Consider the following 26,468-nt stretch of genomic DNA (forward strand, 5'->3'; position numbering starts at 1 on the left):
GAGTTATGATGGCCAGGCGATCTATGTCCTTATGAGGGATACGTTGACGCCTTTTCGCTTGACCTGGCTAAGAAAAGGCCACCTGGCGACGAAATGGCCAGGACGTCGGCGGAAGTCCCCCTCCCCTCTCCCAGGGACCCCAAGGTCCTGTTCTCGTCTCCGAACCAACTGCTGATGCCACCTGTTTGGGTCTTCAAGCTGTCGCCCCTTGAGCCGCTGAAAGTTTCGTTTTTTATTTGGTTTTGGCTTTAATAAGATACTTTTAAGCCGCTCGTGGCACTTGCCACTTGAGCAGACGCCGTAATCGGAAGTTCTTGTTTATGATATGGATATCGATGCCATCGGGCAGCCAATATCAGCTGCCACACCACTGGAGCTTGATTTACGACCACCAATTGTTGTGATCTCGATTAGGTTAAGTGATGTTTAGACCATAAATAGAGATACCACTTGGCTGCGATTCGAATTTCGATTAATCCAATCCAATCAAATCCAATCATTTCGGTATATCTAAAGCGGCAGTAACAGGCCTCCACTTAGTGGCAACCCATCTAAACAAATCATTTGAGCGCAGAATTCTATCTGGATGTGCCTGCAATTTGATAGATGGCATGAATTGTAGCTCTAGTCTTACGCTTCTGCCGCATTTCGTTTTTATTTATGGTTTACAGCTACAATTTATAGGAAATGTGCGCAACACGCAAAAAGTGGCTACCCAAAGGGGAAGTGGGAATGGGAATCGTAACCCACTTGACAGACTTCGCTGCCATCCGGCGCAGATGGAGATTCAGTTGCAGATTCAGATGCAGTTGCAGATGGAGATGGAGATGGGGATGGGAATGGGGATGGGAATGGGGACCAACACCAGAGCACCTCGAGCTCCAGCATTTTTGTTTACAATTGGAGCACGTCTGTTTTGGCTGCGGCAGCTGCTGACCATTGGCCATTAACTTGCAGCCGGCCAAGCTGAGTCTGCAATTACAACCTTATGAGCGTACAGACCGGATTACTAGGGCAGAACACCAAAAGCTTGGGTTTCTTTTGTTTTTTTTTTCAAAAAAATTATTACAAATATTTTTCTTAAGTTATAATACGGTTTTAAAAAGGTATTTGCTTCGAATTTCTAAAACAATTGATAGGAAGAGTAACCAAAAAATCTTAAGCTGTAAGTAAAATATAACATTAAAAATTAAAAACCAAATTCGTATAAATTTATAAAATGTTGCTACTCTGTTTTTCCATCTAAAACTTTTGCTCGTTTGCTCTGTGTAAAAAGAGTTGAGTATGTTCCATTGTGCTTTTTCAGTGGCCCGTCATGCACAGTTTTGTAGGATCCACTGTATTTGTGCTGGCCAAACACTCTGGGCACCGACTTCTGTAACTGGAGCATACCTTCGCAGCTTCTCCGTCTTCATCTCGAGACTGCGTTTTCCATTCCCCATGTGTCAAAGACCCGGCCATCGAGAATACCTCCCCCAACTGGGAAGGTACTTTTGTATACTTTTCACACGGTTGTGTGAAAAGCGTGCTATGATACCATTTTCTTGTCCACACCGTGCTTCACAAATATTTAGACGTTGGGCTGAGGAATGCCATTTAGCTACAAGATGTAATTTTTCTACCCAGGGTTTTGCATACCCTTTAGAATGAACGCGCCTATCTAATTTTATTAAATTTCATTGCAACATTCTCTAATGTATATTAATCTTCGAGGCTATCTTCAATCTATACATTTGTTAAACGGCGACCTCTAATTAGGGTCTGATTCATGAATTCTTAATTGCCGCCCCGGGTCAGTTGCAGCTAATTAAATCACTCTCAATGGACAAACAAATAAAATTGGTTCCGCATTTTTCGCTCAAGTTTTTCACAACTCTGCGAATCCATCAACGACATCCACTCATCAACTTAATCTATCAAAATCTAATGAATTTAACTTTGCTCGTCAGTTCTTTTTTGCTTCCTTTTCATCCGCAAATTATCGAGCAAACAAAAGTCATCTGTGTGAAATTTGTTCAAATTTTGTTTTCGGTTCGTTGATGATAATTTCACTTTCATTAATAAATTTTGGACTTTTTGACTTTGTCATAATTAATTTTTCAACTTTTGCTTTTTATCGTTGTTTTTGTTAGGGTAGCAAAAAATAAATCATGGTAGAAAACCAAACCAAAGCAATCTAAGACATTGTCGGAATTGATTATTTGGTTTGACGTTTGAACTTTCTTTTTAATCGTTTGGATTTGCGTCTGGTCAAAGTTCGGGACCCATTACATTATTTGAGTTTGAGGTTGTACAGCGTTTGATTGGCCCTTGTTGAATCAGTCTGAAATATACTGGTATGGTCAATGGAAAATTAAAAATACCAAGATGAGTCTATAATTATGTAATTGTTATATAATGTAAATTCATATTGTGAAAAAATATGTAGTAACCATTATTTTTCATAAAATAAGCACGTTTTATTGTTATTAGAAGTATATATTTTATGTGGGTCCTCCAGCAATATATATATATACTTTAAATTTGAGTCTGAAATCTTTAGAATTAAATCCAATAGATAAGTTAAGCCTTGTTATAGCGTCATGGTCTGTTGAGCTATACAAATCTTCTTTCAACCGAACTCCATTGGCTATCTAAAAATTTGTAAATGTTTTAAGAGATAAGTATTACAAACTTTTACTCTTTATTAAAATGTAATAAAAATCAAAAATCTAAAAAGTATACTGTACAATGAAGATCAAAATGTGACACAATGTAGTTAATATTAGATGAGGCCTCATGTTTTAAGAACATCTTGATTTATTACATGTTTTCAGGTCTGGAGACTCTTTGCCGTGCCTCGCCCTTCAACTTTGGTCATTTACGTAGCTCTGCCCAAGCCCATCCGGCGTCGCTCGACCGCAACTTTTCCCCTCGCTGGGTACCCATCCCCAAAGTAGATTTCCACGAGGAAACCCACATGCCGGCAATGTCTGATTGGAAACCAGTTTTCCTCTCTCTTGCAAGAGAGCGAACTAGTTCGCCCGCTCAATCGCCCACATCGCGGCGGAACAACCCACACTGGCTCACTATAGACCATTACCTTTTCCCAAAATCAGTTTACCCTAACATTTTCAGAGAATAATTCTCCTAAGATCGTATCAAGGTTTTGTAATGGTTGAGTTGTTTTAACTCTTTTTAACACTTTCCATACATGATCAAAGTATTTCTAACGACAGACTTCATAATAAGCTACAAACTACATATGTACAACCTTAAAACATTCTCACGATTTATTAATTGTGTTGAAAACTAAGAGTACGATTTAATGTTAAGCTTTATAAGACGTAAATAAGTACATATATTATTTATGAAGATTTTTTTTGGTATACCTGAAAATGTAAGTCCAAAGTTTTTAAAACTAAAATAATAAAATATTTAAAATTCCCGTTTCCAAAAATACAACTAAAAAACAAAAAACTTTTTTAATCTGAACAAATTAAAGTAGTAAAAATACTTATAAAAGAGCCAGTTCAGCATTGTTTTTTTTTCTTAAAAAGTACTTTTTTTTCTTTCAGTGCAGAGAGGGCAAGAGAGTAAGCAGACACACACTTCATGTATGAAAAACGTGTTCCAGAGATCCGCTCGCCCGTTAGCCGCTCTGTTTCTCTCTCGGCTGAATGCGACTCTCTTTGGGTTAGACCTCGCAGACACTAGCGAGCGGCTTCATTGCGTCTGTAAACACTGCCGAGTGCGGTCTACCTCGCTGCTCCACTATAATTCCCAACTCTCAATTCTGATGAACTGACACTAACGGTAGCGCGTCTATCTGAAGGAAAGTGAACGTGCCCTCGTCAAGTCGAAAATAAATTAGTATCGCGAGCCAAGTAATTTAGTGAAGAAATTAAGAAAAAAAGAGATTGAAAGTTCAACGCTAAATTAAAATCACTGCACCTGCTTCCCGAGTGCACCTGTTTCCCCAGTGGCGTAGCCCTTCGCTGGGAACACGTACGCATACGCACCTTTGGATACGCGTAGAAATGCGCCGTGCATGTGAAGTATCTACAGTGAAGTGCTTGATAACTTAATGCCAGCCAAAGGGCCGTAAGAAGCAAACGAGGCAGATATAAGAAACAAAACCAAAAAACAGTGCGACCTTGTCTTGTCTTCGCCGGACTTCTTGTTTCACCATCCCATCCATCAAAGTAGGGGACTGTAAAGTCTTGGGATTGCAATTACACGCTAAGCACATTTGGATACAACATCTCTATAAGCTCTAAGGTAAGCCCCAGATCAATGGATCTGCAGTAGCCCAGTTTTCGCTGTGGCCCAATAATTTACCGACTTCCTCTAGAAAGTTTGATTGGTAGACGAGATCTAGTTCGGTCGATTGGTTTTCATCTCGTTTTGGCGAAAGTCCAGACCAGAATTTTCTCAGCCCACTCTCCTTTTACACAATTATGGAATTGCGATATGATCTCGAGACATTTTCGCCACTCAGAGTTGATTGAACCCTCTCGAACGGTAACCAAATTGTTGGCCAGTCATTTCCTAGGTCATCTGGGGGATTATATTGCAAATGCCGGTTTTCTAAACATCATTGTCCGGTTCTTGGCCCCCTGTAAAACTGCACATCCGTAAATATGCAAGCTAACAATTTGCTCAGCATTTTTATGCAAATATTTCAAATTTCCATTAGGGGCCACACAGGCGGACAAAAGACCTTCCCCAGCTATTTTGAAAATGCATAAACATTTCATGTAAATTCCTCGGTCGAGTGACTCCCTTAATTAGTCAAAGTTGGTCTGTTGGCCGATTATAAATGACACAAACTTTGGCTCCCGACTAAACATTTGATTTGATGTGTATCTTGCAGATTTCTGTGAGAAAATCCGTCTCTTTTGTTTCGACTTAAGATGAATTATATCACTCAGTTCGGCAATGGAGCTGATTTGGGTATTTGTATTAATCCGGTATATAGTTTCGTTTGGCTTAGGTGCTTTGTTTCTATTTCCTTGGAAGTCGAGTTGCTAATTTAGGAAATTTCATTGGAATAGAAGTATTTGAGTTAATTTAGTCTCATCCATCAGAAGCCAAGTTGGGGTAACCAAAACTAACTGACCATGGCTATAAGTGGGGAAAATCCCGATGTCCAAAAGCGGTTTGTCTCGATTATAAAATTTTCAACCTGAGGTTGGTTTCAACCTCACTTTCTCGCAATTTTCAACGTAACCGCAGACAGAAATTGATATCGAATTAATTTCCTGTCCTCGGGGTACATTTTCTTTACATTGAGGAGCAAAATAATTCAAATACCAAGCACGTATAGAGGATGCACTTTGTCTGTCCTGTTGTTTCCTTTGTAGGGTTCTATTTGGCTAATTAAAAATCAGGAAATGCACAAGAACAATGCTACGATCCCATCCAGAATTTTAGGAGGCTACGTGAGAGGGCTTGATTTTTGGGTCTACCTGCTCGTGTGCTACTGTCAAGTGCGGTTTCCTTCGGTTTAGCGCCCTTTTTCCGTTATTGGTAACAGGTAGAAGTTTTAAATCCGTGCTTTATAGAAATATCCTCTATTTAGTTCGTGATACGTGAGCCTTGAAAGGATATTCGCCTCATTTAGTCTTCATATTGCACCCACGTACTTACCAGGGGCGTTTTAAAAGGAAGTATCTCACTGAGATTGGTTGATTAATGGATGGGGGAAGTTGATGGTGGTCTGGTCAGAGGGTCATTTATCTTTCACTGGAGATCTTGGCACTTGCACTTAACAGATGTATCAATTTGTTTTCAGCATTTTATGTATCTTTTAGATTTCTGTTTGAGTTTTCCATAGATCTCTCCAACTTTTGTGACTTCTATTTAATAGTCCATTTGTATAATTCCTTCTGTAATTTATGCTAGCTTTTATGGCTTGAGGAAGTTGCCTGGCTTCCATATACAGTTATGTACACTAAAGTCTATTGTTTCTCCATTGAACCAAAGACACACCCGCGCAAGTAGTAAAAAGACAAAAGCGTTTGTCAATTGAGAAAGAGCTGTACAAAAATCGCCATAAAATTGCGCAACCCGGACTTTTGTTGACATGTACTTGCTATGTGAGCTGTACTCGGAGCTACGCCCATAATCAGAATAAATCATTTAAAAAAGCATTTTTATTTAAATTTAAGGCCTATGAAATTATTTGTATTTCGTTTAAAAACATACCATACCATACCATTCTGTCGCCACCCGTTTACTTTATCATTTACACTGATTTGCATTTCATTTAGTCGTTGGCAACACGATTTGGTGGCTAAGCATTTCAAATTATTCAAAATTCAATTGAATTGAATACTGGCCCGATTCGGGTTTTTTCTCTAGTCTGTTATGCATTGCAACCTCGTTTAACGTTTCGCGCTAACTTGACAAAATTACACCGAAAATCATACTGAGTCAGCGCCTTTAAAAAAATGATAAATTCAATAAACAAGTTCAGCAACGAAATGAAAAAATAATATACGACTTCTTTATTTTAAATTATGGCACAAAGTCAGCAAAAAATGTGGAGTTGGCGCTTCTACTTGTGGTTTTTTCTGGCTACTGCTCTCTGTTGATATTTTTGTTGACCCTTCGTTTTGTTAACAATTAATTAACAAAAAAAAACCAAGGTACACAAAGCCCGTTAACTGATTGTTTGCGTTCGGCAAACCTGTGAAATGAAGTGCCAGTGCCGTAAAACAATTATAACGCCTTATGGTATATGGTTTTCTCTAAAACTACATAGCGTAATGCGGAACGATTAGGGATTGGGGAATTGGTGTTAAGTGATTTAGCATTGATTTCGCTTCCAGTGAAAATAGTATTAGTCATGAGTAGAATATTTGCATTTTAGATGAATTACAAAGAAAACAGGGCGAAGATTTGATGATGGGCTTAAGAAGAAAGCTTCCTCTATTCTTCTTGAAATAAGTTTCTAAATTTCCCCAGGCTGCAATCTTAATTTTTCCTTTATTGGCTTATATAAAGTGCAAGTGTCTTTGCAGATCTTCCATGCCATTTTAATGACCGTAGAAATGTTTATCTCGAACTTTCTTCTGTCAAAGTGTGGTCTCTGCCCTTCGCTTTTCTCACTTTTTCCAGCAGATCGGATGATCCATTAGGGTCAGTTGGCAGTAGCTTCTGGGGTAACCTTTCATTTTGAGCTTAGGCCTCGTAAAACTTTCATTCAACCGTAAATCCAGCTGAGAAATGTATCTCACAGTTACCATCTTATCGGGTGGGAAATCGTTCTGGGGATCGACTTTCCACCGCCGGATGGGAACACGTGCCTCCTCTAGATGGTCCGCCCACCTGAAGAAGCGACAAATTCTCACGCCCAAAAAAAAAAGGGAGATACAACTTTTTAGCCCGCATTTGCTGCTGTTTATAGTAGGTTGGCCCAAACCGCAAAATGCAACCGCAAGTGATTTTCTTGCTGTTGATTTTGCAGTTGCTAGCTGCCTTTGCTGTTGTGCTTCCCAGGTCCGATCCTGGGACAGGAATTTGCTGCCTTGGTAGCTGGCTTAATGCACTGTGGGAATACGGAATGTTGGGACTTCAACTTGATTGACTCACTCCTTTGGCCCCTCTACTCTGCCTCCTTGGTCGCCGCTGCAAGTGGACAAGTTGGGATTCATTAACTGCCCCCTGCAAATGCAACTTTTACTCGCCTTTAAATCGCTCGCAGCCCCTTGGATTCCCAGCTGGTTTCGACTACCTGGTAATCAATATGCGTGTAGTACCCATTTGGGTTGGGGGCAAAAAGAGCTAAAGGCCGGAAATTCAACGGCTTAAAGCGAAAAAAAAAATCTGAACTAAACTGAGGGAAAGAAAGAAGTGCAAAAACCAAAACTCTTGCCCACTTGGTAGCTCTATTTGAGCGTTATTAATTTCTGTACATCAGTCAGTGCCATGGCGGCTAAATGCAAGCACTTGGCACAAAAATCCCGGGCCCAAAAACCAGAGTGGGTATATAAAAAACTATACTCACTCGACGCAATTGCATTTTTTGCGCCCCGTTCCTATGGCCATGATAAATTAACCAAGTTTAAGGCCGGCGAATGACAAGTTGACGTCTTTGTTGGCACATCATACGTTCCGAAGGGGAAGCTCCAAAGGGTCATCCTCTCCCAGGCGACTTAATTGTGCGTTTGCAAATTTGTGTGAGAATCGGTTTGGGTAGCATTTTTGACCCCGACCCTTTTTTGGTTTTTTTGCAGCTCCTCTTTTTGACCAACGTTTTGGGGCCCTCTGGAAATTGGCAGTTTGCAGTTCGCAGTTTGTAGTTTGGAGTTGTCTGTGATTGGTTGTAGAGCCGTTTGATTTGTGTTCCCTGGGTAGAAACGCTGGCACTTTAGCGATATCAAATCCAGTGCCTTGAACCCCACCAAATCGAGATTGAACCGCTGCCCCATAAATGGATGTGAATCATGAGCACAAGTGCATATATGGTTTATATACATGGTGGCTCTTATCATCCATCGGCTGTTTTTTTCGAATAGGAACAAGGCCCTCCACAGATCCATCTCGCAGTTGCTTTCCCCGTAAGATAAACCCATATATCACAGAGGGCTCTTAATATAGAAAGGGGCTGCTTAATATTAAAACAACTTAATCGACACTTCAATAAACAAAAAGAGGGGCGAATGCGGCTCGTAAGAGTGCAGAGTAAAGAACAGAAGAAATATGGAAAATATTAATTGTCGGCGCTTAAGTGGAAGCCTCCACCAGCTTTCAGCATATTCATATTTATGGAATATGCAAGAAAGAGTGGCATCAAAAATAAATATCCCAGCCCCCTCAGTTGAGTAGTCTGTTCATAACTTCATTAGGTCGAGGCATTCTTCAGGGAATTTCGGTTTCTTTCAATACTCTTTTTTTAGAGTATGCAACTCAGTTGCATCAGGGGAGTTCATCGAGTTGGTTTTTTTAAGGCCAGAGCATTTATTTAATGATTAGTTTTGACTGGGAAGGCATTAGTGGGGAAACGCTTCAAGTGTGGGACTTTAAATTGTGTAGTATTTTTAGCTGATTTATCCGAAACAAATGTGCAATTTGTATGGGGAAGAATTCACTTTTGTGTGTCTCTCACCGAAGACAATAAACGACCTTGCCTTGGATCACAACAACCAAATTTCTACTGGGAAAATTGCCTTTGTCTAGAATTTAAATTGGTTTGCAATTCTATAGAAAAGAGTATAAACACAACCTTCAAATTATCTAAAATAAATAGCAAAAAGCGTTTTACCTTTTAATCCATGTTGGAATAATTTATTGACAACCGCAAAAAAAACTGTAATACAATACCTGGGATGGCTTTCATGGAAAACTGAAATCGAAATATCGTTTGCTTTTTGTAATTGTGTAAATCAGCCAAAGCGGAATGGAAAAGAACCGCGCACTTTTCCTCTGAATTTATAATTTCCGTCCAGAGCCGAAAGCTTTATGCTTTTTAGAGTTTACCCGCCCCGGCTTTTTGGTTTTATTTTGGTATATTTTAAATTTATGAGGTGGCAAGCGTTTGAAGGGCGGGAAAGTCAGTGAAATATTACGGGATTGTAACAGATTTATGAACTGATTTTTTTTTATGCATAAAGCAGCGAGGGAAAAAATGTGTTGAAGTATTTAAAAGAGCATACTGGGTTAATTCAGTTGATCATTCGTGAATGCACAATTTTGAAGCATTTTAATTAATTTTAAGCATATGCGATGACAAGCAGAAAGAATATTTGCAGTTTAAAAGAGACACAGAAAAATTGTAGCTAACGACACTTAAATACTCTTCTAAAAATATAAAATATAAATGATTTTAGAAAATAGCACCTAGCGAACAGTCCCCATTTTATTCTTTATAATCCTCTTCCACTTTTATTACCTTGCAATATTCATTCAAGTACCGAATAATTCTGTTCTGCAGCGAAATAATATACATTAATGCGCAATATGAAAAATGCATAATTGATTAATTAATTGAACAACAATTGAGTTTAATTGATTGTCATATCGAGATTTCCCCGCAACGTTTTTATTGTGGTTTTCCCCTGAATAGCGCGTTGTTTTAAATTATACGTGCTCGAGAGTGGACACTTGGGTTGTATGGTATTGTATTGGCTTCCGACATGGCCAGGAAGATGTCAGGGGCAGGCCGCATTAACGGTTAATACATCACCGACTAAAAGCCAGCGTGCTTGCACTAAATACCGGAGTGGCAACTTTTTGCCTTAGTGCCATCAGCTCGGATGCTGCCAAGTCATTTTCCATGGGGTAATAGCAACTAAATTGCCGGGGCCAATCACCTTCTGCAACATGTCCCAGCAGCAAAAGCAGCTGCAACTACCACTTCCACCGCTGGTACTAACTTGGCCAACACGCTGGACGCGGAAAGGCCCAGGGAAGAGGCGAGTCAAAGACCGCCAGTAAATGCGCAAACCTGTGCTCATGTGACTAAGATCTGTCGTCGAATGCGGCTCGTGCTTCTGCGGCTACGTCAAAGCGTGACAAATAGATGGATGGAGATGTTTACTCGGAACCCCTCCCCCTGAAATCCGAACTTAGTCAGAGGTTTACTTAGTCAGAGGTCTGGAGGTGCTGGCGTGCCTTATCGAATGTGTAGTGCCGTATCTTTTAAGATCGCATTTTTATTATAATAACTATTTTTAATAAATTGTGTCTTAAGTCAAGGCTTTATTGGAAAAATAAAACCATAGGAAACAAATTCAACACTATACAAATTAATGCTGTAACATTACTAGTCTAGGATGTACATTGATTTCTTGATTATTGGTTAGACTTATATATATACTTAAAAAGATAACGTACTGCAAAATACTTGAATAGCATTCTTTTATTGAAATTTATTTTTGTGATGATAACTTAGGTTCTTAAGTTCTATTAAAGCTTACATCACCTGATTTAAGACCATATTTCATGCTAACTTGTTGCCTGGGCGGCATTATCTAAACAACTACCAAACAAAAGTTCTAAGATAATCAGCAAATGAGGCAACAAAACAGGGCAAGTGGCCAAAATGTTTATATTGTTTGAATAGTAGCGCAATTTTGGTCGGAATCCATTAACAGGCCAAGTTAAACCTAATTTCCCCCAAGGCCCAAACACATTTCATGCGTAATTTCATTAGTACTTAGCCAGCAAGAATGTGGATGGCTGTTAATATTCCTTTTTGGAATTCGGAAAACCGAAAACCAGTTTAGTTTAGTTTGCAGTTCCCCCGAAAGTCAGACACACATGGAAGATGGCGAAAAGGCTAACAGCAAAAAGCTTATGACCGGAGCTCATTAAAATACTAGAAAACTCACTATTTGCCAGCTCGGCCCGAGGGCCAGTCCCGACTTTCAGTAATTTATGGCCATATGAATAGAATAGTTACACAAAACACATTTTCTGGGGACCAGACACAATCAGCTTCCTGTACAGCGTGGCCCACAATAAATGGAATGTCTGCGACACAGACTCGAATACAAAGGAATCTGTCCACTCATGCCGACAAATTGTCCAGTTGACAAAATATCGCTTACCAAACATTTTGTGAACGGTTCATAAATTTCACTCGATTTGCCATTGGGAAAAAAGGGAATAAAAACCATTGGTGGATTTCTATGACCACGGCAGGAAGTGCCCCCCTAAATGAATCAAGTGTTAGAGCGACTAATTGATAACTAAAAAAAAAGGGAACAAACGAAAGGGAAAATGGAAAACTGATGGGTCACAATCCCTTGAAGTCAGGCAGTGTAAACAAATTAAATGGGAAATAAAAGACCATTTATAAAAATACTTATTTTATGGAGCTCGGGTGATGGCAGTAACATTTTGACATGATGGGATCAGTGTGATGTGAGGGAATAATAATATTTCAACAGGCTGGCAGACAACGTGTTGAATGGTTTAAGACTTGTTGATAAAGCTCAGGAGTAGAAATATTAAAAGTGGCTTTAATATAAGGGTTCAGAATGAGTTTAGGAACTAAAATTGAAGACCATATAAGAAATTTTCGTATAGCTCAACCTTATATAATTATTTTTTACCTATTCAGCCCAAGAAGTCAGTAGTTCTGAGACCTTATAGCGCCTTCTGTCAGTCCGATCGACCCACACTCTTATCGTGGGCGATGCATCAAACCTTAGGCTCTGACAACTAAGACCCTTTACCCAGAAAGATAAGCACACCTCTTTTCACACCTTTCGTTCGGCTCTGTTTGTCTTCCAATTGTGGGCGTTAACCCAAAACAAAGGTCGCACAATGAGGGCTAAACGAATCTTGTTAGCAGCATCTGACCTCTGAACTGTGTCACCTTAAGGATTCCAGAAGAAAACACAGTGGGGCTGTGCCAGAACCACCACCGGAAACAGAATTGAGATCCAAAAACTGGATCAATAAAGAACGCATTTGAATACCATATTCATTTAAATGGCTCCAAAATCAAAGTGCCCGCCGATTTCCTTAAACCCGAACCGGATTTCGGAATGCTTCCACATTTCCCTGCCACATTTTCCGAGTCCCCCGATTTTCCACATGTTGTGCACATGCACACAGCTACCTGCTACTGCTACCTCAAGAGATCTCGGGGCCTCAACAAAGGCAGCTGGGACTTGTCTCATTTTCTCATAGCGAAATTCCCACACTGCATCAGAATCGCTATCTATGGATGTGGATATGGATGTGGATGCTGCGAAGGACTGCAAGTCAGCTGCCGGCTCAGCTTCCATTCGCCGTATCAAGTGAATCTCATGGATGCGAGTTGGCGTGGCCAAAGCATATGTGCGTGGCGAGATTGTTTTGCTGATGTGGCTCAGAAGTGAAGAGCATTCCCTGCGCTACACGCTGTTTTTATACATATATGTGTATACTTTTTGTTTTGTTGCTGATTTTCCCATATGGTTTTTCATAATGCGCATCCAGTGGCAGCTGTCGCGTGGCCCTGGGAAACTGGGAAACTGGCCAAGGAAACAGTTGCAGGTTGCACTTTGCATGGCGGACAGCCGTCTGATTGATTAATGGTGTGGGAAATGCCTGAGTACTGTATCTGCAGAACTATTAAAAGCTGTCTTTTTTCGATTACGGTATCCCAAGTTTAGTGCAAAAGAACGAGAAGATTTTTGTATCGGAATTTAAGATGTAATATTCTTATCTGCAAGCACTTCTTGTGAGTTTTGGTCTTTAAGAAACTCTAGGGGACTCTTGGGATCTTAATCTCCAAGCTATATACATTCCATTTTCCCTTCAGGCAACCAAAGTATTTCAGCCATTAAATTACAAGCAAAAGGCAATTGGACTGTTTTATTTACCATTCCATTTCCTAATAAGAGCCTTTCCAACGAACAGGAAAATATAAGTGTTTTAGCTATTAAATTACAAATTTCCTAATAAGAGTCTTTCCAACGCAAAATTATAAGATCTTAAAACACAGAGTAATAAGAATCTTTACATTTATTTAGTTAAGTAGTTGCGAATTTTTAGTAGGCTTTTATAGCATAAAAACTGTTCCGACTTATCCAACGATTTACTAACTAAGTGTATTTCTCTTAATTTCCTTTTCGTTGCAGGTAAATACAGCCGACAGCCACTTTTATAAGGCGGGAAAACTATTTATAAGGTAATTCGAAACTGCGCTCAGCTTGGCAACAGGCAACTTGGAGGCAAGGAATGCTTGAAATGACAAGACAAATAAAAATTAATAGCTGAGATGGCAGAGAGACGAGTTCGAATCCCCTTGCCCCAAGCCCCTTAACGTTCTTTCTTTTTTTTTTGCCCCAGATTTCGCCCTAACTCGGGTTTTGCGGGCTCCTTTGGCGGCTTGTTTACCTTTCTGCCGAGGCTTTTTCCCTTGTGTTGGGTTTCTTTGTTGGTTTTTTGTTCGCGGGGCAGGCCAAAAATTATATGCAAACCCCTGCACATCTGTATGTATTTCCAAAACATCCTCGGCTATATAGCCACGATTTGCGTAATGCGACAGCGGCTGAAAGCGTTGCCCTCCTTTTAATAGTCTTAAATTCCTGAGCAAATAATTTGACAGCAAATAGTGCCCGATGCCAATGGCCAGGCACAAAATGAAATGAGTCCTGGTATGAGTAGGTCCGAAAAAGGGAATCAGAGTGCAAAGTGACAGTGAGGACAAGGGCATTTCAAGTATTTGTCTTTTAAAGCTTTTTGTTGGGTCCCTCTTTACGGCAAAGTAATATAATTAAATACCTTGAACTTGTATTAGATAACCTGAATACACTAAAATCAAATGGGAAATGTGCGGAAAATGTGGTCTAGTGGCTGGCAAATGACACATTTAACCTGAACTCAATTTGAGGTCTCGAGTTGGGGAAGGCATGTCTTTTATTCACTTTTCTAAGAGACCACGTTGCAGCAGGTTCCGCATTCCCTAATGGAACAACTTACAGTTAAACATATATTCTCATTGCCATCTAATTGAATTTCCGTACTTCACTCGGCACTATTAATTTTTACATTTCCTGTTTTCCACACGCACGAAACCTACCAAAAACATCGAGTAGGAAGCAGGGGAAAATTAATGTGGGCCTCCATTTCCCTGATTTGAACAGAACCCTAGTTTGTGTTCAACGGAGCGTGACTAAAAAATCTGGGGATCTGGGAACAGGAAAGAAATTGGGCACAGAAAAATACAAGTTTTAGAACTTTTGGGTATTCTTAAGATGTTTTAAACTTAGTAAGCGCCTTTATATTTCCATTTGACCTTACAAAAAATATGTAACCATCAATGCAAAATCCCAAATCACTTTGGTGCTATATTTTCGCTTAGCTAGGAAAAAGTTGGCAGAGATATAAAGAAATTTTGAGGTTGTGGTTACTGTGAGATTGCATCCACATCCACCCTCACTCCAAAGCCAATTGGTGGTACGTGCAGAGAGACATGTCAATTTGAGGAATTTTCACATTCAGCAGAAAGTCGAAGGATGGGTGACAATATGGGATGTCTCCAGCAGAAGTGCCTGCTCCGAGGAGTCCAATTATCCCGCCTCTGATTGCTCTGCCAAATGTACAATCAAATCATCAGCGTGCCCGCCTCCCAGTAAATATGTACCACAAGACAACAATTTAAATAAATCCAACAATATTTAGCATAACGATGGAATTTTCTGTTTTTCCTCGCCGGCTACCGGATGTCAAATGCATTTCGAACCAGTTTCCAGCATGGGGCAATGCAAAAAAAAAAAAACCATCAGAGCGGCTATAAATCATATCGAAAAGAATTTATGCGGCAGGCAAATTCCTTGGCCTGGAACACGTTTCCACTCAACAGGTTGCCAGCATCCAGCGGAAGTGACTGGAAAACACTTGGAGCCGCGCCTCCTATCCGCTCCTGTTCTGTGCCCCGACTTCTGGTGGCCTCTTAATGATTGGGAAGTGTCTCTTCCAGTTCCACTTCCTGTTTGTTGTGTCTAGGATGCACTCTAGTGCGATCAAGTAGTTGCCTTGTCGAAAGAACCCAAAACAAGTATCGGTTGAGTGAGTACCAAACTATCTGAAGAGATAAGGTGTGGGATTATCTGTCATTAATATGATCGTTGTAAAGTGTCGATTTAATACTTTTTCGACCATAAAATTTTATTTAATTTAATTTTTATTTTCGGTATTAAAACGAGGTTTTCTATATTTTTTAGATTAGTTCAGACTTTGAGAGGTCCACAAACCAAAAGGCCATTACAAACAAGCTAAAATCACTTAATACGGTGCTTAAAAGTATGCAACAATAAATTTAGAATCGAGAATTCCCATAGATTCCACAATTAGGTAGTGCATATAATTTAATATCCCTGAAAACGGCATAACTTATCCCAAAAAAAAACAAATGCAATTATTAGCGGAGCCCTAAATCTTCAGTACTACGCCCACCTCCATATATGTATATACACCCCATCCCATATGCTGCGGAGTGCGATCTGAATTTATGATAGCCCGAAAAGTTTTCGCTCTAAAGTATGCAACGGCGTACGGGGCATGCCTCCTTTAATGTGTATATATATGTTACTATGTTTATGCTAAGGGTTTCGTGATTTCTTAAAAGCGTGAAATAAAATTTGCTCCTGTTTATGCGACACCGCCGAATTCATGCATTCTATCAATCTCAGCTGACAGAGGTGCCGGACCGGTGGAAAAAGGTGTTAGCGATTATTAAACCGATTATTTTTTCTCGATTCGCATGAAATAATCTTGCTAATATTAAAGATAAAGTATGTGCAAGCCAGTATAACATCTTTTTACCGTCAAAATAAAAGATGAAATCTAGTTTCCATTGGCACTAAATGAACAAATAATTTGTTAAATGTAAGGTGTATTTATGTATTTATATCGATGTGGCAACTCCGATAATTATATAGAGTTACCGGAGTTTAATTGTCACCAATTCACGCTTTGAGGTTGAATTCATAGTCAACTTTCGTGTGTTGCCGAATTCACGAAATGGCGTTTATGCACACACGAATCGGCTGAAATCGCGAAATGAAAGCGTGAACTCGGCATCGCATAAACACAGTATGTGTGTGTGTGTGTGCTAGTGCATCTGTGTTTTAGTGCCGGAGTGTGTGTGGGGTGGCCCAAACTCTACTTGTTTCTGTGGGCGTGTGCCAATGCCCGGCTGCATTCGATTCAATTTCATAGTTGATTCTCTCACCTACGCAAAATTTACGACACTTTTAAAATGTGCAATTTATGAAGGGCAGGAAGGAAGGGCTGGCATGTGTGTGCTGGCTTTTCCTTCAACCCTCCCCCCCCCCCCCCCCTCTCCACTCTAAAAATAAGGAAAATTGCTGTGCTGAAATTGTAATTCGTGCATTGTATAAGTTACCTTTCGGTTTCATTCTAAAATGATTTACAAAGGCATGACTAACGAACTTTGCCTAGCAAACACAATGGAGCTACTGTGAAGCATGGGTAGAACGGAAACAATGTATTAATTCAGCAGCTTAACTAGAGAATAACGTGCGGTAATAGATTTTAGAGCTTTTCCACCTAACCGTTTAGTTCTGGACCATTACCAGACACCTTTAATTTAGCCTACACCCACAGAAAAGTTCTGGAATATCAAGCTTTATAGGGGAAATGGTTTGATTACCACTGAAGGTGTTAATGATTTTTGATTTTAATTATTTAACAATTTAACGGAATCGCAATTGGGACAGTAAAAGGTTCTGATGTTTGGGGAATACCGATATAATTATCGATCCTGGGTATGAATTCCATTTGAAATGCCGCAATGTATGCAAATGATGAGGTGACAAAAACGCATCCATAGCACATAGAATGTTGGCATTGGTGTTAGTTGACCGCAAATTTTAAACACTTTCGCTGACTGCAACATGGCATGGGGGTAATGGAAAATTGGATGCCCAAAAGTATGCTCTAAATAATTGGAAATTATTTTCGCTGTCATTGCTGACATGTGAAGCCGCCATTTCCCCTTCCACACACGCACACACGCACTTCCATTTCCGCCCGTTGTTGCATGTGTGTGTGCAACTATGACACGGTGACAACATCTACGCATCCCTATTCCTGAGTCCTTGAACAGATGCTTTCCCCGCTGGGCACTGCAGTTTACCTCTCACTTTATGCTTACATAATTTCCAAAACATAATTTCCCCGTACGGTTATGGTGGGGCCTGCTGGCATGTTAATCTACCCGCTCTTGTTTTGCATAATAACTGGGCGGGTAGTTAGGAACCAGCGTTCTCCAAAGGGCGCCGCATAAATATGCTAAAAGTGGCGCCCCTAGCTGAGAGTGCTGATGCCAGGAAAGACGGAAAATGATGGAACAAGTTGGAAAGAGTCAGCGGGGAAAAATGCGCAACAAACACAAATTTGATAATAGAATAATGCACTTGGATTTAAAGAAGCCAAGTAATGCTTATTTTTAAAATACAAATAGTTTTTATTTCTGTCAGAAATGTTACATATTTATTTTATCAGGTGGTTTAGAATACCAATTATCTCAATATGGGAAAAAATTTAGGTTTGGGTTCTAAAAATATTTTATAAGCATTAAAAAATAAAGTAAGTTTCTCCTTCACTTGTTACCAAAAAAAAAATATTATTAATTAATATCTGCATTTTTTGATTAAGGGGGGTTGCCAAACAATCATTAAAGTTTCAAAATCACTTTTATATGTAATCCTAGGTGTCTAAAAGTATGCATTGAATAAAGGATAATCTTAATTCTGGTAGAATTTATGGTACATATAAGTTTAAAATCTATTTTTTAGACACCTAAAGCCACATTTAAAAATAATTTCAAAGCCTAATCTAATTTCTGGAAGAATTAATTGTACATTTTTAGATTAAAATATTATTTAAAGACACTTAAAGTGATATTTAAAAATGATTTCAAAGCCTAGTGACATTTAAAGTGATATTTAAAAATGATTTCAAAGCCTAGTGGCTTGTGTGGCACGTAAAGTATAAATTTTTTTGTGTGTAAGTCATTTTAAATACTTCAGAAATACAAGTTAATCTTATAGATTTTTTCGCACAGTGTAGACCTGTATGAAAGATGTTTAATTCGCTGCGCCGCGTTAACTTGGAGCCGCAACTGGTCTTTGTTGCTGGTGCTGCTCTTAATTTCGCTTCATGCTCCACTGAAGCTCTTTTTGCACTTTTGACTCTATTTTGAGCCACAGCCTTGGTGTTAGAACCCCAAACAGCATCCTGCATTCTAAAACCTGCATTCCGAATCCTGCTTTCCGCTTTCCACACTCTTTATTCCGCATTTAGCATCTCTTGAAGTCCAAGCCAGTTCCAAGTTTTAATGAGTAGCACCACCTCGCCTAATGCAATGCGTTTTAAAGGCTTTATTATATTTATAAGGAAACAATAGATGCTGCAAAACAAAAAATAAAACAACCAATTACCAGCTTAAAGGAATCGCTTCTGGAAAATATCCATCTTGCCCTGGAAATGCGGTCGAAGCGGCGAAAAGTTGATTAAAAGTGAAATTTAATTTTGATGTTGTTGTTTGACTTTTTGCACTACCGCGGCCCTGGCGCCTTTTACTATGCAACACTTTTTAATGGCCAGAAAAAATGGTCGGCTAAGCGGCTTACAAAAGCAGGCAGCTGGCAATAAAAAACGGTTAAGGAGGGGGCTCAAAGCCACCGAAGATAAATAAATAGCCCGCTTAAGCAATGCATTATAAATGTTAGTGAGACAGAGAGAGTTTTTCAACTAATTTGTTCAGGCCACTTTTTGCGGCTTTTATTTTATGGCATCATTACGAAAATAGTTTACACAATTTTTTCATCTTCGTTGTTTGTATTAATTTGCACGGCCGGTGGAGTACGAAACATATTCCTTGTTTATGGGTGGTTTTTTTTATATATATATTATTTTAGTTGTTTAAAAGATATATACCCGAAATAAGAACTCTCAAGTTTCACCATTTAATTTTGCTACTTAGCGGTTTTCCATAAAGCTATTAACCCACAACCGCCTCCAATGCTAAAAATACACAGACCAAGTCTGTAATAAAAAATCCAAGCAGGCTGCGCATAAATTAACCGTAAAGCGAAACACCAAAAATCACTCAACTAAGAATAAAAAAGAACGCTTCGCTGGGCATCGGGGAAAAACAGGCTAGAACAAAGTAGCCAAAAGAGGGCCCAATCAAAGGGGCCTCTCTCGGTAAACAGTTTGCCATTAAAACAGTTAACCTAGTTGACTTTTACAAGTCAATTTAATCAATTAAATAGAAGAAAAAACGCAAATGCGATTTAATACCCCGGCGAGAGTATCTTTTTTTATGCGAATTTTCCCGTCATGTGGCAGGTGCATTAAATATGCCAGTAGGCACACAGTCTGTGAAGGCATCATATGATTCGCAACTATAGCAGAAGTCTATTTAAATATTGACTTCTGTCAGTTTCCATCACAGTCAAACAATTTTACAGGTACTGTCACATTTATTTACCGCTTCGATTTTATTTTATTTTCATTTCATCAACCAATTTATTTGCATATGAATGCCTGAGCTTGTAAATTTCCATAGAATTGCCAAGCGATTTAAATGAAACACTACTATAATTAACAGCAGAAAAAGTGAATCTCTATTAAATTTTTATAATATAGCACATGCACCCTATATTTTCTGTTAAAGTGACTCATTTGTTGGGGCTACAAATTATCTGTCCCGTTGCCTTTTTCCCTTTAGCGAGTGTTTCGTCTGCCATTTTTCATCTTGCTGGCAATTTTTGGTCCTCGCCAGCCTGACAATGGAAATAATGGCTACATTTGGCAAAAGCTCTGAGGTTGTCGTCGTCTGTTAGGACTCCATCCATTTCCATCCGACCTCTCGGCTCCTGTCTTTGATTAATAAAGAAAACGTAACATGGCATTCAAATCTTATCAGACACGTCAGCCGAGTTATTCCGACAGCCCCCCAGATACCACGTTAAGTGTGCCTTTTCGCACTTAAAGTATCTTTCCTTGTTCTTTAACAAAAAAAAAAAAAAAAGAAAGTATATTCCTTAGACCCTTTGATGGACTTCAGTTTTTGTCCCTTTTTCTAGTCTGCTGGCCATGAAAGTATTTTCTGGTTCCTTTCGCTGCCAAGGGTAATTCAATCAATAATCCTTTTGGTCGTTTGCCTCTCGAATGTGTGAAATTGATAAAGGATGCAGCCGTACGGCCCCTCTTCTGATAAACTTTTAAATATATATCGGTGGCCATAAAGTTTTCGCTGTTCAGCAACAAGTTCAAGGACATTTATTTCCTGACATTGAAAGTCAGGGGCGCACACATTACATGACTCTTGAAGCTGCAACATGTGACAGTTGGATGTGGATGTGCGTGAGTTGTATAAGTCTGAGGGAATTATATGATTTTAAATATATATGTATATCTTTTCAAATATTTATTTTTAACCATCAATAAGTAAAAATCAATCTGTTAAGATGCAAAAATATTTTTGATACTCCCAAACAAGAGAACTTTTCGACCGTGAGTGAGGCTGTCATCTCTTCGGGAGGAAACGTTTACGATTTCCTCGCCAAGAAGTTGAAATTAAAACATTCCTCGCAAGTTCTGAGCATCTTTTAGCTTTCTACTCCCCCCGTCAGCTGCTTTTTATTGCCTCTTTTGTTTCCTGCCAGCAGTTGTAAGTTCCATAAGGTCTGTCTGTCTGTCTGTCTGGCAGTTACTTACTGCTCCGTCTCGCTCTGTGTCTTCTGTATCTCCCGTATTGCCCCATGGAATTTATGCGACTTCTCTAGCACTTTAAGGACCCGGGGGCCAACGGCTGATATCAATGGCATAATTGGAAAAGTTTGGGCACACAGTATCTGTGTTAAAACTAGGGCTAAGCAACTCAATGAGAGGTCAAAGCTAGTTGTTCCACGATGAGAGCCATAAATCTTTAACTAATATCCACTTAACTGACTTGTTCCCTTTCCCTTTTACACCTCAAACGAGAATCCTATTAACATTTTCGCCTTCCTTTCAACTTTTTGTGTTGCCGTGTCCAGGGTGTCCCAACATTTTTATGCGAATTTGTAATTCAATTTCGCATTAAATATATTTTCTTGATTTCCTTCTGCCACTTTCTCTCATCTTCAATTTCCAAATTTTATTGGATTTATGTTTATATTTCGAGTTGGGAATTCATTTAGCTGATTCGCAATTGGAGGCACCATAAATTCGTTTATTGCTCAAAGACTTTGCTGCAAGCTCTCCAACCAAAGGGATTTTGTTGAAGTTACGACAAAGTCTGCCAGTAATGAAAAATGTACTATATCAAAACTGTTATCGTCGACTCTTCTAAACAGTAAAAAATACTTGTAACAAATGTATATAGTTTCTATGGGATTTTCCCAGTATTTGCGATTAAAATGAAGTAGGCGAGCTTCGCGAGTTCAATTTCGCAGTGACCCGGGCTCCAACTTGGCGTGAAACTCTGCAACATTAGCCGCTAATTGCGGGAACAGCAGACGTCAGCACTTAACCAGCCCCCCGATCCTCATCTGCCATACTATTCCCCATCCCCAATCCAAGTCCCATACCATGACAATCGCGATTCGCAGTTTGCATTGCTTCAGCGACCGTTGAAATTTTATGCTGGTTCGCTGCGGTTCACTTGCTCCAGAGACTGCCACTTGGAATACAGTTCTAATTAATGGTGTGAGAGGCCCGCAATCATCGCTGCCATTTTTCCAAACTTTTTACATTTCAATTAAATATGGCGAGGTTCCAGATTAAAGCAATTGCAAATGATTAAGGGGGGAGCATACATTTGCCATATGCCATACGCCCACCCAGGCCGTTATATATACTATATATACCCATGCATATATATATAGGAATGGGGATTGCATAACCGGATGTTGAGCCGCGTCTATCCCACCAACTTCCGCTTGCAATCGCCTCACAATGCGGCACGCCCCGAATAAATCTCAATGCCTGGTTGGTTCCGTTCGGGATCTCTGGGCATAGGGGAAATCGTGGGTATTTAGTGGACTCGGGGGTCGGGGTCGGGAATCTGGAGGTAGGGCTTTCAATCAAATGTCAGGCGGCGATTTCCCCGATCCACGGCCCATTTCGCCCATTCATGGCTCATTGTCACCGCCATCAAGAGCACAGCGACACTGGGAACCCTTTATTAATTTCAATACATCATACCCCTACAGCCCCCTTCCATGGGCTCTTCGAGTGATGCTTCGGATGAGGACACTTCTCCTCAATATCTTCCCCTTCATTTACATGCTTCAATGAGCGTTGGCTGCTGCTGCTGAAAGTGGCTGCATTCATCAGGGAAATACGAAAACTCAGGGGGCACAGCAAGGGGATGTTCACTGTACACAGTTGCACAACAGAGCCCCCATATCTGCTTACACAGAGAATAATAAATGACAATTTTATATTGTCTACTTAAATTTTTTTGGGGTCTAGAATTTATAATCTAAATAAATACTTTAGTGTGTTAAAAGTTTTGATATGACAAGTATATTTGATTAAGTCTAATTAATTAAATGATTGAGATAGTACTAGGACCTTAAAATAATATGTTCCAAGGAAATGTCATTTAAAAAATCGCATAAGGCCATCATAAGTCTTGCATTAAGAACCAGTACAAAAATATGATTTAACAATGGTTTATTTACTTTAAAGAAAATAGCCTAAATCAGTCGTAAAGGATGCAGTAATAATATGATTTTACATATATTACAAGATATTATTTTTTTCTCTGTGCATCCCTTTTTGAAAAACAAACCGGATGTGGCAACTTCGTTTAGAGTAGCAAGTGCTCTTGGAGTTTTCCAGGAAGCATTCATAATGAATAAGCCTCAAGTTTGGGGTATCCGTAAACGTAAACCATATGTCTAACCCGCATACCGTTTTCCTGTTTTTCCAGATGCTGAAGCACGTGCAGATCTCGCCGCTGAGGAACCGCTCCGATTCGGTGTCCCTGCGCTCCTCCAGCCACGCCTCCTCGTGCGCCAGCTCCATGTGCGGCAGTCCAGAGCCGCCGGCAGACCTACAGAGGACTCCCTCGAGGGCCTCCAGCTACTCCAGTCTCAACGAGCCGCTGCCACAGGTGAGACAAAATAAATGGGAAATATCCTAAAGAACCCGCTAACTCATGCCTATACCCACCCATAGACCACAATAAAGGTGTACACCAACTGCCTGAAGATCGACATCGAGTACAAGACCCTGGGAATTCAATGGGATACGACCAGCAAGGAGGTGATTGGCCAGTTGCTAAGACGGTAAGCAGATTGTTTTATTGCCTGTATACAGTAGGGAATTAATTCGATTTAAATTTAAATTCGATTTCAGCCTGAAGATGCGGCATCGCGACCCCAAGCTGTTCTACCTCTCCATGGAGGTGGCCGTGCGACGGGTGGGGGTGAAGACCCTCCTAGTGCTGGACGACGACACCAGGCCGGCCATCATGCAGGCCTGTCATCCCAAGGGCGAGTCCCGTTTCTGCCTCCAGCTGAAGCCAGGTGGCCTAATCCGTGTCCACACCTCTGCCCTGCAGCCCACTTCCCAGTACAAGTCGCTGGTCATCAGCGAGGAGACGACCAGTGATGAGCTGCTGCACCTGCTGCTCGGCTGCTACAGCTCACCAGAGCCCGTGGAATGCTTCTCGCTGTATGAGGTGTGTCCTGGCCAGGAATGCCAACGGAAACTGCATCCGGATGACTTGCCCCTGCGCACCCAAATGGAGCGCATGAAGCGGGGGGAGAGCTGCCACTTTCTGGTGCGAAGGACACCCAACTATGCCAGGCGTCGCCAGCTGTTGGCCAATCTGAACGAGGCCATTGACCAGGCCGCCAAGGAGGCGGCTGAGGATGCCACCAGTCTGCTGGAGCTCTCCCTGGAATCGGATCTTTCCCTCTCCGAGGATCTAAGGAGCTGCAGCAGCAGCAGCGAGGATGCCGAGGATGAGGAGGACGAGTGTGCTAGCAGTTCAGGCTCCTCGGATAATTCCACCGAGTGTGCTCTGCGTAGGGACTTTTACACAGCTCCGGCTCCGGCTGCAGCTCCTACTGCCCCCCAGGTGGCCGTCTCCATTTCACCAGCTCGAGCCTACAGCCCGGTGTATAACATCCGTGAGATACGCACCTCCTCGCACTCGTTCTCCTCGCTGGGAAAGGATAAGAAGCTGCTGGATATCCACATGAATGCCCGCTTTGCATCGGCCGGAGTCTATGGAAGATTGATGCCTGTGGCGGAAACGGAGACCACGACCCATGACCTGAATGGCAATCCCAATGCCAGTACCAAACTCACAGCAGAGGCAGTAAACAACAACCCGGCCAAGGGATTGGGGCACTTTGTCTACCTGTAGCCAATTCAGGATTAGTCGGGATCTGTCATCTGTACATAGCAGGGAGTAAGTCCCCAGGATCCTCACATATGCCCCAAAAAATAAGAGAAAGTAGAAAACGTGTACCGTTTGGACCAAAGATGCATTTGTAGTTTAAGAGCCTTTAGAGTGGTAAATGTAAATAGGAAGTACCCAATGTATCCTAAGATTATTTTTAAACATAGGTCTAGTTTTTCTTACGCTACGAAACAATTTTGTATCCCTAGTGTAATGCAAAGAAACCATCTGCTAACAATCCCAAATCACAGGAGTCTATAGCTTAAGGCTTTAGTCCCGCAACTAAAGCTTCAATAAGAGTAAGGATCTGAAGAGCATGTGGCTAACATTCGTGTATAAACCAAAAGATATTGTAATAATAAGGGCTAATTATGTAAAACCGAAGAGGATTTTGTGTGTTGTATTCGATGGGAGATGGGGAAAATCTTTAAGGATGTGGCCGTTAACGGGATTAAGTCGAGTTTGTGTGTGGGGTGTTCTGCCGTGCATTTTAATTGTATTTAAATCAGGTTAAACACGTGAAACGGCCATATAAATAGGCCGCAATTAATGCGGCCAGCCAGGCAATTTGTGTTGCGCCGAAACCGAAACAGCCGTATCCGGATTTTCGCCCTCCGGCTCCGTTCCATTACGTTCCGGGTGCCGGCTTACGGTGAATGATTTATGCGGCGTATGCGTAATTTCCACAGGAGCCATAAGCTTTTCTCTTTTTAAATGAGCTTACTTTACATAATGATCGAGGGGATTTTAACATGGGAGGCGTCGTCTGGCCGGAACCCCCACTTTTACTAATTTATTAAGAATGGCCCGCTTTTGGGTTCGAATTAAAAATCAACAAATTTCCCAATCAAATCCATTTGGCTGCATCCTAAAACAATAGCTGTGTGCCCTGTGCACGAAAAGATCCGTTTAGCAGGCAACAAAAAAAAAAGGAAAAGGGTTCCTCAAGATGCCCAGATTTGAGGACCCCGAGAGTTTGTTTTTGTTTTCTTCGCATGCTCATTTAGCAGAACTTTAAATCTGAGACTCAAGTCGACTATCTAAATTGAATTGCGAAACTCATGAAAAATGCAAACAGAGTCCAGTTGGAATGGAATCTGTGCAAACGGAAGCGGAAATGCTAAACAGGCTGCTTCGCTCGGCTGGCCGGCGTAATAACTTAAGCACTTTATAAGTCGAATTTAAAATTTTCCCAGATTTCAATCTGTTTTTGCCTTTGCCTCGTCGAGATGCAGTGCCCGGCACTTAAATTTTCAGCAAAACTTCAGTGGCTGTTGCATTCGAGATAACTGCCTGTCATTTCGGGGCGGGTTTGGGTTGGTTGTTTAGATTTTTAGTTGGAGAGTGGGTGTGTGGTTTATGCAACATACAACCTACATATCTAGAAATGCATGAAGAGTGGTCAGGCATTTTCTGTCGTTTTCCTGGTAGCCTGTTCATTTTTCGGTACAGACAGACCAGTGACTTGAATCCAAAGCACGCTTGGGGACTTTACCCCCCAAAAACCTCTGACCTATACCCCTCAGAGAAAATAAAAAATTCCGAAAAATTTGGAAAGAAAAAACCCCTTACCAGGCAAACAGAACTTAACAGCTGGCTGATC

General features: G+C 40.6%; 1 protein-coding gene across 1 annotated transcript; it reads left to right on the plus strand.

Moving 5' to 3' along the window:
• The first annotated feature begins 3,722 nt into the window (after positions 1–3,722).
• On the plus strand, positions 3,723–25,249 carry LOC119548474. Its single transcript, XM_037855743.1, has 4 exons — positions 3,723–4,260; positions 23,384–23,566; positions 23,632–23,741; positions 23,812–25,249. The coding sequence occupies exons 2-4, from the start codon at positions 23,384–23,386 to the stop codon at positions 24,827–24,829; spliced, it is 1,311 nt and encodes a 436-aa protein (XP_037711671.1). The 5' UTR covers positions 3,723–4,260; the 3' UTR covers positions 24,830–25,249.
• Positions 25,250–26,468: the final 1,219 nt, after the last annotated feature.

Source organism: Drosophila subpulchrella, chromosome 2L (genome assembly GCF_014743375.2).
Source record: "Drosophila subpulchrella strain 33 F10 #4 breed RU33 chromosome 2L, RU_Dsub_v1.1 Primary Assembly, whole genome shotgun sequence".
Lineage (NCBI taxonomy): Eukaryota > Metazoa > Arthropoda > Insecta > Diptera > Drosophilidae > Drosophila > Drosophila subpulchrella.